The sequence below is a fragment of the Saimiri boliviensis genome, chromosome 2 (assembly GCF_048565385.1).
Source record: "Saimiri boliviensis isolate mSaiBol1 chromosome 2, mSaiBol1.pri, whole genome shotgun sequence".
Taxonomy (NCBI): Eukaryota; Metazoa; Chordata; class Mammalia; order Primates; family Cebidae; genus Saimiri; species Saimiri boliviensis.
This window is the reverse complement of record NC_133450.1, coordinates 120,718,039-120,733,744: the sequence shown is the minus strand read 5'-3', so window position 1 is coordinate 120,733,744 and position 15,706 is coordinate 120,718,039. Positions and strand designations below refer to the sequence as shown.

The 15,706-nt window shown below is 41.1% G+C and overlaps 1 protein-coding gene across 11 annotated transcripts in view; it reads right to left on the bottom strand.

Annotated features, from left to right (window-relative positions):
* RYR3 (ryanodine receptor 3) overlaps positions 1–15,706 on the bottom strand; it is a 564,246-nt gene that overhangs the window by 152,139 nt on the left and 396,401 nt on the right. For all 11 annotated transcript variants that reach the window (XM_074394143.1, XM_074394150.1, XM_074394148.1 and 8 more), the window contains one exon: positions 14,031–14,166. In XM_074394143.1, the coding sequence (XP_074250244.1) occupies positions 14,031–14,166 (136 nt within the window). The remainder of the gene's footprint in view (positions 1–14,030; positions 14,167–15,706) is intronic.

Sequence of the window (15,706 nt, the reverse complement as noted above, 5' to 3'; positions counted from 1 at the left end):
GTGTTCCCATGATGTGGCAGCTGGCTTCCCACAGAACAAACTGTCCAGAAAGATGGTAAAGCAGAAGCCAAGCTGCCTTTAATAACCTAGTCACTTATTGCCACTCTGTTATGTCCTATTCATTAGAAATGAGTGGCTAAGTCCAGCTCGTATGTAAAGGGAGAATTAGGCTCTGTATTTTCGAGAGAGGAGCATCAAAGAATTTATAGACATATTTTAAAACCATCTTAGCAGTTTAAGTTCTATTTAATAAAAACTTTTATGAATCGACTTAGAAGTGCTGTGAGTAAAGCATTCTTTTTTAAGAGACAGGGTCTGGCTCTGTCAGCCAGGCTGGAATGCAGTCGTGTGATCTCAGCTCAGTGCAGCCTCATCCTCTGGGGTTCAAGTGATCCTCCTACCTCAGCCTCTTGAGTAGCTGAGACTGCAGGCACATGCTACCACAACTAGCTAATTGTTGTTGTTGTTGTACGTTTTGTAGAGACAGGGTTTCACTATGTTGCCCAGGATGGTCTCAAACTCCTGGGCTCAAGCAATCCTTCTGCCTTGGCCTCACAAAGTGCTGGGATTACAGGCGTGAGCCACCACACCCCGGCAGAGCTTCTGAATGAGAACCCAGAAAACCTAACTTCTCGTTCCAGCTTTTTAGCTCATCACTGTGTAAGTATGCACACTGTACAATCTCACTGTGTCTTTTCCCTATTCAGATATGCATGCTCCATCTAGTTTTAGAGTGGTTCTATTAGTCTAACTCAGACGCAGAGATTTTTCCCATGATGCTCGGAGGAATAGGAATGGGGTGGGCTGGCAGCTGAGCTTGCTGTTTGAATACTTGAAATTAATGCAGGCTCACCTCTCACACCACACTCAGTCCTGAACATACTGAATGTGTCTCACAGCCCTGAAAAGTCTACCTCAGACCACAGGTATGGTCCTGTCCTAGGGCTTAGCATGCTGACATCCTCTTTTATCACTCAAGCTTTCGCACTGTGGGTAACATCCAAGACTGTAAGCAAGTCCCACTCTAAGTTTTAGAGTTGTGTAATTTGATCAAGAAAAAATTTTATTAAACTGAATTTAAAGAGCTCATCAGCTTCCATTCAATTTTATAGCGCAGTCCTTCAAGAGTCTAAAATTTTTGTAAAGAAGTTTGCCTTCAAGTTCTATCCAATGTATCATACATCAAAAAAGAATCAGGTTTTATTAAACCGGAATCCATGCGAAGAAAATTCTCCGGAGATACTAAAAGGGTAAAATTATCATAATTGGATGATGGAAAGAATCAACATATTCAGAAAAAGAGAACCCAAGGAGAGGTTGAGGGACATTGTACAGTTTGTAGAGAACCTTAGAGAAGAGTCTGATGCCAAGTGCTATGCCCATGCCCTCTTATCACTTGAACCTATCATTTATACTGAATAGAGTGTACTCACAGGAGGGATACTTACAGAAAAGCACAAGGAGAACCTACATTTTTAAAAGCCAGTGCTCTCATACATAGACGTATCTGAGTTCAGTACTTTCGAATCGTTTTTGGCCTCCGATACTTATCAGGTAGCACATACATCAGCCCTCTCAGTTGTTATTTTTTACTATAAGAATAATAAAGCTAAAACGTTGAAATTTTAAATATAAAAATGGAGGAAAACACCCAACTCTGTTAATCAAACTTATTTAAATACTATACTCTGATTCTTTCAGTTACCAGGTAGAAATGCTTGTGGGTCAGCCATTGATTTTACCAGCATGTTGAATTTACCTTAGCTTTTCCCACAGTGATTGACATCACGAAATTGGTGGGATGTAACACCACAATATGCAGAAGTTGAAAAATCCGACTGTGAATTGTACATTGAGCTTGCGACTGAAATTTATTTACCTAATTAGCTTTATTTTATCTGCTTCTCAGGCCTTCATAACTGAACTTATTGGGTCTGCTCCTACAAGTGACCCAGGAAGCCAGCCCTTGATTACTGAATTGCGGACATCTGCAGAGAACCCAGAGCACACTCTGCAAGAGGCAGGAGCTAAAGTGCAACCATTGCTGCTAATTAGACAGGGGACCAAGTTAAAGAATTTCCAAAGGCTTCCCAAGGCAAAGAGGATGGCATGATTAGAAGGGAGAGACATTGTCTTCCTAATTACCTGTAGCTCAGCAAGCTTGACTGCTAACCAAATACACTGTGGTGAAGCTAGATATTGACCTTGAGGGCTTTTTTTCAAGCTGGGGTTGGGGAGAGATTTGAGGTAAACTAGTTTTCCCCAAGGGCTTGCGACAATATTTTTTGCTTGAGTTCTAAAATGAATAATGAGCTTAGAAACAGCATGAATGTTCAAAGTGCCTTTCTTCAAAGGCTTCAACACTGTCTTCATGTTACTATTTTCTTTTCGATGTTCCTGAACAGTTGGATGGAAATGGAAACGACTCTCCCATTTTACCCTGGTAAAACAGTCATACTCGCCACAGGGACAGTTATCGGGAATGCAATTACTTAATCTTCAGGTCATCACTTTTCTCACACTCTGTGTTCTAACTATAGTTCCTGTTTTAAAGTTCCCTTGTCAGCAACACAGTTTTTCTTCCCATTCTTTCCATGTAAACCCTCAACCTAGGAAACTCCGTTTGATCCTTCAGGAGGAGATTAAACATGGGAGCCCCCAGGGGCCTGTTCCTAACACCCTGTCCTCTTCCTCTGCGCCTGCTTTTCCCACTAGACTGTACCCTCCATAAGAACAGGGTCTCATGTCTGAATTATCTAACACTGTTTGCTCAAGGGTCTTGCTAATATGTGACATATCATAGGCATTCAAAAAAAGATATTTCTTCAATAAATCAATCGACTTCATTGAGACTCAAAGTAGAGACTTGAATTGATTGGGTGGAAAACCAAAGGTGGCTACCCGTTGTTGCATTATCCCAGGCGATTACCAGCCCCTGTTTACAAGAGCCTGCATCATCTACTTCCTCAGATTTCAACTAGTCCTAAAGAAAAGAAACATATTCCCAAGCAAGTCCTACTCAGTAAGAGAGAGCATGGGGCTCCAGCATGAATGGATATATGGACACTCTCATTTAGTTAATTAAGAGAATCACTTGGCAGGGTAATGGCCAGTATCTGACACCTTTTTGTTAAATGCCATCTTTGATATGGTGCCAGATAACTTGTATGAACTAAGTGATTCCAAATGGTAAAGACGTACTATCTTCCTTTTAGGGCTTTCCAGCCTGGGAAGGGATGAACTGGAGATGTGTCTATAAATCACTGTGATAGCACAGAGAGCAAACCAGGAATTGTCTGTCCATTTACTAATTAATTCAACTATCCATTGAGTCCATACTAGATGCTAGTAACTGATCTAGAAACAGCAGACAAGTGGTGAATAGGACAGTCAAGCCTGAACACCAGAATGAGACTGGTGGAACAAAGCCACCAGCAGACCCGTGGACCTGCCACAGAGCTTTCCCACCACCTTGCAGATAGGTAAGAATGAATGCTTATTATTTTATTCCTTTGAGATTGTGAAGTGATTTATCATGTAGCAGATGCAGGCTGATATGAGAGAGAGAGTAGGAGGAAGGAATTCAGTTCTCATACGACTACAATGGCCCAGGTATAAGACAGTAACAACTGGGAGTAGGATGTAGCCAGTGGAGATGGAGAAAAGATAGACTTCAGGTATCTTTTAGATGCTGAATCAACAGAACTTGCTGATGCACTATATGGGGATAAGGAAAAAAGTTGATTCAAGGATGCTATCCAGACTTAGTCTGAGTATCTGAAAAGTTGGTGAAGCCAGTTAAGGAGATGGGAAGTCCTCGGGGAAGAACAGGTTTGGGGTGGTAAGTATATACTCAACTTTAAGATGTACAAAATTTAAGATGGATATTGGACCTCCAAGTAGATATCCAGGATATACAAGTCTGGGGTTCAGGGAAGAGAACAAAGCTGGCAAAGTACATCAGGGGATCATCAGTGTATACATGGAATTCAAAGTCAAGGGACCGCATGAACCATGCACGGTGGACTGGCACAGTAGTAGCCCAGATATGTTGAAGACCAGTATTGAATCACAGAATTGTGCTAAAATTTTGCCCATGTGTCTAAAGTTTGAGTCTATGTGGTTTTTTTCATGACATATGCAAAATAAAACTTGAATGCAATAGAAACCTGGAATTAGAATTGAGATGTGCTCTGACAAAACAGAGCCCAACCTATTAAATATGGCCATTCTCCATAAGCTGAAGAAATAGCCTTCGATGTGTATGAGGTTCACGATACTGCCATTTTGTGTGAATAATGTTGATGAAGCAGATTTTTTTTGTTTCATTCAGCTTAATTCCATAGTTTTATTGAAGTATCAGGCTTCATTTGCTACTCTTATCAATGAAATGATTGATGAAACCCACATACATATATTTAGTAGGTTCTAGACTTTTGAGTCCATTGCCAAGATACTCAGTTACACTATCAGTGGAACTCCACAGCGGCCTTGGAGGGAAGCTGCTGAGAAATTCACATAGGGTGAAAAGAATGTGGTTCACATCCTTTCACGCCAGCCAGCTTTCCTTATTTTGGTGCTCTGGGCCTAGGTTTGCCAATGGCTTCTTCAGGTGAGGAAATTATTTTCTACTACTGGTAGCGTTTTAACTATTTACTTATTTCTGGACTTTGATGCTGCTTCACTTCGAATTTTTACAGATGGAGGCACATTTCTTTGCCTTTGTTTCTATATGCCCTTTACCTGCCTCTGATAGATTTCTTTTCCTTTTCTCAGGTATCAAGATTCCAAGAGGTCCAGTGGAAGAATGAAGAAGGTGGAATATGCAAGAGTGTACATGTTTTATGCTATGGTTTGAACGATGGTACCCCCTCCAAAATTTATGTTGAAATTAATCCCTAATGCAACAGTATATTATGCCACTCTTGCCTTGCCATAAATAACTACCTGAGGCTGGGAAATTTATGAAGAAAAGAGGTTTAATTGGCTCATGATTCTGCAGGCTGCACAGGAAGCATGGCGCCAGCAACTGCTTGATTTCTGGTGAGGCCTTGGGAAGCTTTTACTCATGGTGGAAGCTGAAGAGGGAGCAGGTGTCTCATATGGAGACAATGAGAGAAAGAGTAGGGGAGAGGTACCACACACTTAAGCAACCAGAGCTTCTGAGAACTCACTAGCATGAAGACAGCACCAAGCCATGATCCAAACACCTCCCACCAGGCCCCATCTCCAACATTCCGGATGACAATTCAACATAGGATTTAGAGGAGACAACATCCAAACCATATCAAATAGTATGAAGAAGTGTGGCCTTTGGGAGGTGATTAAGTTATAAGGATCTCTGCCCTCACCAGTGGGATAAGTCCCCTTATAAAAGGGTTTAAGATTGAAGGGATGTTCTCTTGCCCTTCAACTGATTCTGCCATGTGAGGACACAGTGTTCCTCCTCTCCAGAGGATTCAGCAACATAGTACTATCTTGGAAGCAGAAAGCAGCCCTCCCCAGACATCAGTCTTGCTGGTGCCTTATTCTTGAATTTCCCAGCCTTCGGAGCTGTGAGAAATAAATTTCTGTCTTTATAAATTATCCAGTCCCAGGTATTTTGTTACTGCAGCATAAACGGACTGATACCTTACAGTTAGTACAAAGGTGTAACACAAATGTTAAGTATCCAACTGCAACTAGCCATATCTCAAATGTACCTTATATTCCACCTTCTTATCACTCTAGCGAGCATGAAGTGTCTCCTGAGGGCAGCATTGTAATGGTCTTCCTATTTGTCTTCCATGGTTGTTTAAATCTTTTGCCATTGGTTCATTTTTCAAGAGTTTGCTGAATCTTTTCAACTGTACTATAAATTTGAGAACAAAACTATGTCTCACACATTTAGTCCTAACCACGCCTATTCTAGTACCAATCACACTGAAGAATGATCAATATACCCTTTCTGACTCTAAAAACATAAATATAAGGACAGAAATAAACCAGATGATTCTTAAGTGTCTACATCTTACATGTCCTTCAAAGCTAAAATGACGCTTGGTACTCTCAACCCTAAAAGATGTGTGTCTCCCAGCACAATAGTCTGTCTCTATGCTCTCCCTATAAGACTTTGATAAACTATATCCATTTATTTCAAGATGTTATTCAACACTTGCCTGCTTCCTCAGGCATTCCTTGATTAATTCTACCAGATTCCAATAAACACCACCATTTTGGCATGCCAACAGTCCCCCACGTCACTATGTAGGTAGGTGTGGTTGAATACAAAGTTTTTAGTAATTATTCCACATGAGTTTCTAATCACTCTACTTGGATTTTCTCTGTTTCCTGCTTTGAGTTGCAGGAAGTGAGTTCTGGGCAGGACGTCTAGAGCATCATGTTTCACAGCCCCTCACAGACTTCACATGTCACATGATGGATGCCCAAGTTATGTCCACTGATAATAAATCTACCTAGGAAAGCAGGTTCAGCAAAGCTAGCAGATACTATGCTCCTTAAACTAAGTTTGTAGTCTGGGGAAGATACTGCTGAAACATTCCAAGGACTCTAGGAAAACACGGGATAAATTTTCCCTTTTTCTAGTGGATTGATAAATCTTTTTCTTCTCAGAATCTACAATAGGAAGGGCTTAATCACAGACACCCAAACACATCTGTGGTTAGCCTGGCTACAGTGTTTGCAACTGCCAGGAAAATAGAAGCTTACTGACTTCATTACTTCCGGAGTTAAACACAACCCAAGGCTTCTCAACAGCTAATAAACTGAAGCAAATTATATGCCTTAAAATGTTTTCATAAAGACAAATACTATTTAAGATGATGGACTACAAACATTAAGAAATAATAGTAAAATTATGTTACAAAGAGTTTTCTAATTCCATTATTTTTATATATAAAAAGCTTTAGATTTGGCTTAAAAATTTTTAAATTAGCACCAGTGATTAAATACCACAATTGTGACGAACTCAAAGGAGAAAATGTTGTTGCTCCTTGTTTATTAGGGAGACAGGAAGACAATAGTGCACAATGGTTCAAATAAAGTTTGGCCTCTGGGGTCAAACTGCTTTGGTTCAATTTCTGGCTTTACTTTATACTGGGCAAGGTATTTACTTAAAGTTTCAGGATCTTCATCTATAATATGAAGATAACTGTACCCACTTGCTATGGTTTGAGTGTTTGTGTCCCCCGACCCTCCAAAATTCATATGTTGAAATCTTAACCATCAAGGTGACAATATTAGGCAACAGGGCATTTGGTGGATGATTAACTTATGAGGGCTCAAATGGGATTTGTGCCATTATAAAAAAGGCCCCAGAGAACTGCCTTGCCCCTTCTAACATGTGAGAACACAGGGAGAAGGCACCATTTATGAACCAGGAAACCTCCCCAGACACTGAATCTACCAGCACCTTGATCCTGGACTTCCCAGCTTTCAGAAGTGCAAGAAATAAATTTATGTTGTTTATAAGCTACCTTGTCTATGATTTTTTTTAAGCAGCCTCAACAGACTAAGATGCTTCCCTCATTGGATTGTCAGATAATTTAATACATGTCAAAGTGTTTTGAAGAGCACCTGGCACATGGTAAATGCCCAATAAGTGTTAGCTGTTTTCATCCTTACCACAATCCTCACCACCCCCATCATCACTCACCATCATTCACCACACTTGCCCTTAAAAATCTCCTATGACCACACACCACCCAACTATCGTATCCCATCATCACCATCCACCACCCACTATTAACATGTCTACCTTCACTAACCACCACCCACCTCTATCACCCTACAACCCACCATTACCACTGACCAACTATCATATTCCACCATCACTATCATCACCATTCATCACCCACTATCAGAACTCCCACTACCAGTCACCATTATCCACCATGAACATCTCTATCACCCACCATAATCTCTACCATCACCTATCATAATCTACCATCACCCACCAGGAATACCCCCATTATCTGCCATGACGCCTTATATCACTTTTATCTTTCATTGCTGAGCAGAGGCCACAAAAGTATCCACAAAGTCCTTTTTAATAATCTTTTAGACATAAGGACTTATAAAGGGCTTTGAGATCCCAAAGAAATCTATTACAGTTTTCCCATTTTAAATGCCTTTACCACTCTCATAAAGATCATGAACAACAACTATCTTAAGTACAAGTTTATAAAGTTTCTGGCACTGGGCTAACCTAAGTTTTCTATGGATTATTTCACTGAAGGCTCACAATTCTGTGAGGCACCTATTATTATCTCTGTTTTACATATAAAAAAGCACTGAGGCTAGATAATTTTGGCTAACTTGCTTAAATTCATACAACCCATAAATGACAGAGCCAAATTTGAACACAAGGTGCTCCATTCTCCAGCCTAAACTCTTCCATATAATTTTGTTGTGATCGAGCCACTGTTCCTCCTGCTGTAAGTATTCAGAAATATTCTCATTTTTCTTTTTCATAGCCTCCATAATTTTTCTTTTCATGCCTTTGCCTGTCTCAGCTTACTGTGGACTGCAAATCTACTTGGTTCTAATCTGTTGATTGATTTCTATCCTATAAATTCAATTAGGGGTATCTCAGTATGGGTACTGTAAACAGAAAAATCAATATGATGTGACCCAAGCCAAGCTTATTACCTTCCATCTCAAACCATTTTGCTTCTTCTGACATCCTTATTTCTATCTTTCTACCCTCAATTCTCTAAGCTTCAGTGTGACCTCCATTCATTTTCTCTCAACATACCTAGGCGCAGCCATCATCATTGCCATTCAGTCCTTGATACAGTTTATTAATAAATCGTCTAGTCTCAGGTACTTCTTTATATCAATACAAGAATGGCCTAATACTGAAAATTTGTACCAGAAAGTGGGGCATTATAAAGATACCTGAAAATGTGGAAGCAGCTTTGGAACTGGGTAGGTGGCAGAGACTGAAAGCATTTGAAGGGCTCAGAAGAAGACGACGATGACAGAAAGTTTGGAATTCCTTGGAGACTGGTTAAATGGTTGTGACCAACATGCTGACAGTGAAGTCCAAGCTTCTGCGGGCCCCAGTGGAAATGAGGAACTTAATTGGAAGTGGAACAAAGGTCATGCGTATTATGCCTTAGCAAAGAACTTGGCTGCATTCGGTTTGTGCCTTAGGGACCTGTGGAAGTTTCAACTTGAGAGTGATGACCTAAGGTATCCTGGTATAAGAAATTTCTAGGCAGCAAAGTGTTGAAGAAGTGGCATGACTGCTTCTAACAACCTATGTTCAGATGTGAAAACAAAGAAATGACTTAAAGCTGGAAATCATATTTACCAAGAGCAGAGTATAAAAGTTTGGAAAATTTGCAGCTTGGCCATGTGGCAGAGAAAGAAGCTTTATCAGAAGAAGAAATCAAGTGGGATGTGGAGCAATTACTTACTAGAGATATTTGCATTAACTAAAAGGGAGCCAAGTGCTAATATCCAAGACAATGAGAAAGGTCTCAAAGGCATTTCAGAGATCTTCATGGCAGCCTCTCCCATCATAGGCCCAGAGGCTTAGGAGGGAAGAATTAATTTGTGGGCCAGGCCCAGGGCAGCCTCATGACACTGCTCTCGACATATCCTGGATGCTCCAGCTCTAGCTGTGGCTGAAATGGGCCCAGCTGTAGCTCAGGCTGCCATGTGAAAGAATGTAAGCTGTAAGTCTTGGCAGTTTCCATGTAGCATTAAGCTTATAGGTGTGCAAAATGCAACAGTGGAAAACACTTGTCAGCCTCCACCTAGATTTCAAATGATGTATGGAAAAGACTGGGGCCCCAGGCAGAATCCTGCTATGGGGGTGGAGCCCCCACAGAATACCTCTACTAGTGCAGCACAGAAGGGAAATGTGGGTTTGGATGCTCTATGCAGAGTCCCTCCTGGGGCACTGCCTAGTGGAGCTGTGAGAAAGGGGCTACCACCCTCGAGACCTCAGAATGGTGGATCCACTGGCAGTTTGCACGCTGAACCTGGAAAAGCTACAGGCACTCAACAACCTATGAGAGTAGCCACAGGGGCTGAACCCTGTGAAGCCACAGGGGTGGAGCTGCCTAAAGCCTTAGGAACTTAACCCTTGCACAAGTGTGCCCTAGATGTGGAACACAGAGTCAAAGGATATTATTTTGGAGCTTTAACATTTAACGACAGCCCTGCTGGGTTCCCAACTTGTCTGGGTCCAGCAGCTCCTTTCTTTTTCTTTTTTTTTTTTTGAGACAGAATTTTGCTCTTGTTGCCCAGACTGGAGGGCAATGGCACAATCTCAGCTCACTGCAACCTCTGTCTCCTGGGTGGAAGTGATTCTCCTGCCTCAGCCTTCCAAGTAGCTGGAATTACAGGCATGCACCACTGCACTTGGCTAATTTTGTATTTTTAGTAGAGACAGGGTTTCTCCATGTTGGTCAGGCTGGTCTTGAACTCCGGACCTCAGGTGATCCACCCACCTCGTCCTCCCAAAGTGCTGGGATTATAGGTGTGAGGCACCATGCCTGGCCAGCAGCTCCTTTCTTTTAGCAGATTTCTCCCCTTTGGAAGGGGAAAGTTTACCCAATGCCTGTATCTCCATTGTATCTTGGAAGTAACAAACTTCTTTTTGATTTTACAGGCGGAAGGGATTTGCCTTATCTCAGATGAGAATTTGGACTTTTGAGCTAATGCCAGAATGAGTTAAGACTTTGGGGAACTATTGGGAAGACATGATTGTATTCTGCAATGTAGAAACACAAGAGAGTTGGGAGGGACCAGCGGCAGAATGACATAGCTTGTACATTTGTCCCTGCCCAAATCTCATGTTGAATTGTAACCCCGTGCTGGAGGCAAGGCCTGGTAGAAAGTGTTTGAATCATGGCTAGTTGCTGTCTGCCTAATAGTGAATTCCCATGAAATCTGGTCAGTTAAAAGTGTGTAGGCTGGGCACAGTGACTCATGGCTGTAATCCCAGCACTTTGGGAGGCCAGGTGGGCAGATCACTCAAGCCCAAGAGCTTGAGACCAGTCCAAGTAACATGGTGAAAGTTCATCTGTCTAAAATACAAAAATATTAGCCAGGTGTGGTGGTGCATGCTTATAGTCTCAGCTATTTGGAAGGCTGAGATGGGAGGATTGCTTGAGCCTGGGAGGTTGAGGCTGCAGTGACCTCAGATTGCTGCTTGGGCAACAGAGTGAGACTCTCTCAAAAAGAAAAATGAAAAAGTGTGTAGCAACTCCCCGTCTCCATTCTCTTCCTCTCTTCCGCCTGCTTTCACCACGTGACATGCCCATTCCACCTTTGCCTTCTGCCATGACTGAAAGCTCCCTGAAGCATCACCAGAAGTTTAGCAGATGCCAGCACTATGCTTCTTGTAAAGCCTGCAGAACTGTGAGCCAATTAATCCTCCTTTCTTAATAAATTACCACGTCTCAGGTATTTCTTTAAAGCAATGCAAGAATGGCCTAATTCAGTCCTGTGAATTCCATCTCTAATTTCTATCAAATGTACCTCTTCCAATCCATTTTTACCAACACCATAATAATTTAGAAACTCATTATTCCAATCTGAGCACAGAACCCATGAGTGAGTATCAACCCATCAGTCTCTCTTCTGTTAAAAGGTTTTGCGGTTCTCTACACACTGAATCAATACTAAACTTTTCAACTTGGCATTTAGGTTTACCCCATTTTAACTACCTACCTTTTAAACCTCATGTGTTACCACTGCCATCCATGCATCTACCCTCCAGACTGACAGATCATTGGGTATATTAGTCTGTTTTGTGTTGCTATAATAGAATATCAAAGACTAGGTAATTTATAAAAATCGTGGTTTATTTGGATCATGGTTCTGGAGGCTGGCAAGTCCAAGATCAAGACGGGGCATGTGGTAAGGGTCCTCTTGCTGCATCATAACATGGCAGAAGGCATCACATGGCAAGAGAGTGTGCACAAGAAAGCAAGACACTGAACTTGTGGCCTCAAGTTCTTTTATAATGGGCATTAATCCATTAATGAAGACAGAGTCCTCATGACTTAACACCTCTAATTACGCCTCATCTCCCAACTCTCAGGATTACGTTTCTAAAACGTGCTTTTAGAAGACACATTTAAAGAATAGCACTAGGTTTTCTGAGCACAGTATGCTTTAGCCTTTGAGCCACAGTACATGCTGCGCCTCACATGAATGTCTGTATTTGGAAACTTGACCTTTCAAAGCTTATGTCTAACATTACCTTCTTCCATTAGGCCTTTTCTGACCTCCTCAATAAGATATGAGTTCCCCCTCTTGAACCCATTCAGTGCTCCTTCCCTGCCTTACTCCGCTTACTTTTATTGTAGTGATCTTGGTCCATGTCTGCTCCCCTTAAAAGACTGAGAATTCTTTGAAAGGAGAAGCTGACATCCTTTGTCAAAACTAGACATGGCTATTATACAGACAAATAAACATTAAACTAAAATTCACATATATTTCTATTAATGGGCCGATATGCCAGAGTTTACTGCATTAAATTGTAGTGCAGAAAATATATTGAAAATATACAAAATAATGTGAAAGCAAAAGGGGTGGACCAAACATTTTGGTCTAGAGTTTAGTTCAGTATGGTTGTACCTAATCCACAAAAGCAAGTGTTAGAATTTAGGCAACTGCAGAAAGAGTCACTGGATTCCTTTATCTTCACAATCCAGGTAGACAGTCTCATAAAATGACTCAAAAAGCTCTTGATCTTGACTGTGAAGGTGACCAAGATGAATAAATTGGTCCTGCCTTAATCGGATTTGTCTGCAAACGATCTATTTACATAATTCAGTGAGCTGTATAAATTCTTAATATCCACTTCACACACCCACAAATTCGCTTACCTCCTACAATAACTCTGCATTAATTCTGGGTATGTGACCGTGTGCATACAAAGTGAACCAGGCTATTAGAGGATACTCTAAAACTGCCCTCGAGAGAAGAAAATGGAGGCTAGCAAAGCTGGTGATAAACAGACAGAAGGATGTAGTGATGAATACACAGAGAGAAGCAGAGTTGATTAGGAACCTGGCTGGGCAGGTCACAGGGGAATAAAACACAGCCACCTCAAGGCCTGCAATCTAACCAGGTCAAGGAGAAAAGACTCCATGTAAATATTAAGAGTACAGTATAGTATGGTGAAGAAAAGTAAGCAGGTGAAATGAGGGGGTAGAGAGACAGCAAGAAAAGCACATGGGAATACGATGATCACATTATGTCAACATATTTTGAGACAAATTCTTATATTTAGAACAACTGGCATGATTGCGTGTTAGCTGCAGTCTCTCTTTGAGATCATCTAAACTGCTTAGTTCAATTTGTTATCCTGGAACCCCAAACTGAGAGAAGAGAGAGGAACTATGATGTCAATTCAAGTGAATTAGTATTATAACGAAATTCTTATGAGACAAGGCTCATTTTCAAGAAAGTTCCCCACTTATTTTACATAATATTCAGCACATTACTCTGGTGAAACTAAAGAATTCTGGTAGTGTTGGAATTTGCTATAAATGGGAGGTAGATTGTATTATGAAGAATAATACTTAGGGTTGCTATAGCAATTTTTTTCTCCTGGGAGTTTAGTTATCTTTTACAGCTACTCCATCACACTTGATTTTATTCATTCACTCATCCATCCATCTGTTCATTCATTCGTTCGTTCATACCACAGTCTAGTGATCTAGACGCACATGTGCATTTAGCTCTGTGAAACAGGTGAGGTATTAACAATGATATGCATAAGACCCCTTTTTATAGTGCAGAGAGGGGTGACAAGTCTAACCTCAGGCAGTGAGTTTCTTGCTGGATCTCGGACTAAGGCTCAATGCTCTGTTCACTGGATTCTACTCTGTGTCCTTGTCTGGCCTGATTCTCCCTGCGATTTCTCTTGCCAACCACCAAACACCTGTGGATTCCATTATATTTTTGGGTAAGAAGGAATGGAAAGAATATCCTTTTCCTCGTATATATCCATGAGTATGCTATTCTGGGTATAAAAGGTATGGAAAAAACTTGGGACTCACTGTTCACAAAGACGGCAAACCTCAGGAAGGACAGGTAGCGTTCCCCTTCAATGGGGTTCCAGCCGACGTCAGGGTATCCTTTGGCCAGAAGCATGGGACAGCTCTGTAGGCCACAGCCTGCTAAGTACATCACCACCTGCCAGAAATAGTACAGAAATGTTCTCTCATACACATTAGGAAGGCTATTTAAAAATGCGCCTCAAAAAATAACAAGAATTGGTAAGGATGTGGAGAAGTTGGAACCCTCGTGCATTGCTGGTGAGAATGTAAAATGGTGCAGGCACTGTGGAAAACAGTACTACGGAGCCTCAGAAAATTAAAAACAGAATTACTTTATGATCTAGCAATTCCACTTCTGGGTATATACCCTAAAATCATTAAAAGCCAAAATGTGGAAGCAGCCCATGTGGCCATTGATGGATGAATAAGCAAAATGTGATATACAGGTACGATGGGATATACAGCCTTAAACAGGAACAGAATCTGGTATATGCTACATAGTGATGAATGCTGAGGACATATGCTAAATAAAATAAGCCGGTCACAAAAAGACAAATACTGTATCATTTCATTCATATGAGGTAATTTGAGGAGTAAAACCCAGAAAGACAGAAAGTAGAATGGCAGTTGCCAGGGACTTGGGGGAGGGAGGGTGAAATGGAAAGTTACTGTTAAATGGGTATAGAATTTCAGTTCTACAAGGTGAAAAGAGTTACGGAGATGGATGGTAGTGACAGCTGAACAACATTACAAAAGTACTGAATGTTACTCAATTATACAGTCAAAAATGATCAAGTTGGTAAATTATATGTTTTGTGTATTTTAACAGAATAAAAGCTTAAAAATAAATCTTACACATACATAAGAAACAAAAAAGAACTGCTCATTTTTTTTTTTCTTGTTTTGTTTTAATGAGATAGCTGTGAGGCCTGTAAATTTCTAAGAACTGTAAGGCTTCCATGGTCCTAGAGGCTATAAAGAGCCTCCAATTCATTTTTGTTTCCAAGTAATTAACAAGATTGAGTAACATTGTTGTGTAGGAACACACCATGTACTGTCAGTTCCTGGTTTTTCCAGTTCCGGCAAGAGGGAGCTGTCATGTAAAAATAAGCCTAGCTTGTGTACATCTGGGGAGATAACAGTGCAGAAAAAGAGGGGCCCATGGGGGGCTGTCCATGTTCAATTGGCCATGGTATTGCAAGGCCAAAATATTCAGTCACTGATAGACCCAGAGTGGACCCTTGAGTAATCAGGGGTCTTTACTCTCACTCTGCATCCACGGTAGCTGTCCAAAGCCAAGATGTTAAGGTCAGGATGGCCGGAAAAAGAGATCCCTATCCATTAAGGACTGGGATTGGTGGTGGTCTGCATGCTTCCAGGTTACCAAACACTTCTCACGAGATCTCTGTGTTAGGATCTTAGAGAGGATTTTAGACTCTGCTCTTCCTTTCAGCAGCTGTCAGGCAAAAAGCCTGGCAAATAGACCTTTGTTTAAAATGCAGTTGCTGTTCTAATTTCACCTTTGATATTTTATGTATACACAGAGAAGAGGAGAATCCACTGTGCACCAAAATCCTTAAAGTCAGGAATGGTGTTTTAAAGAATTTTTTTAGCCCCCAGGGCCTAGCACATAGTAGGTGTTCAATAAACATTCAATGAATCACTTATTTGTTGAT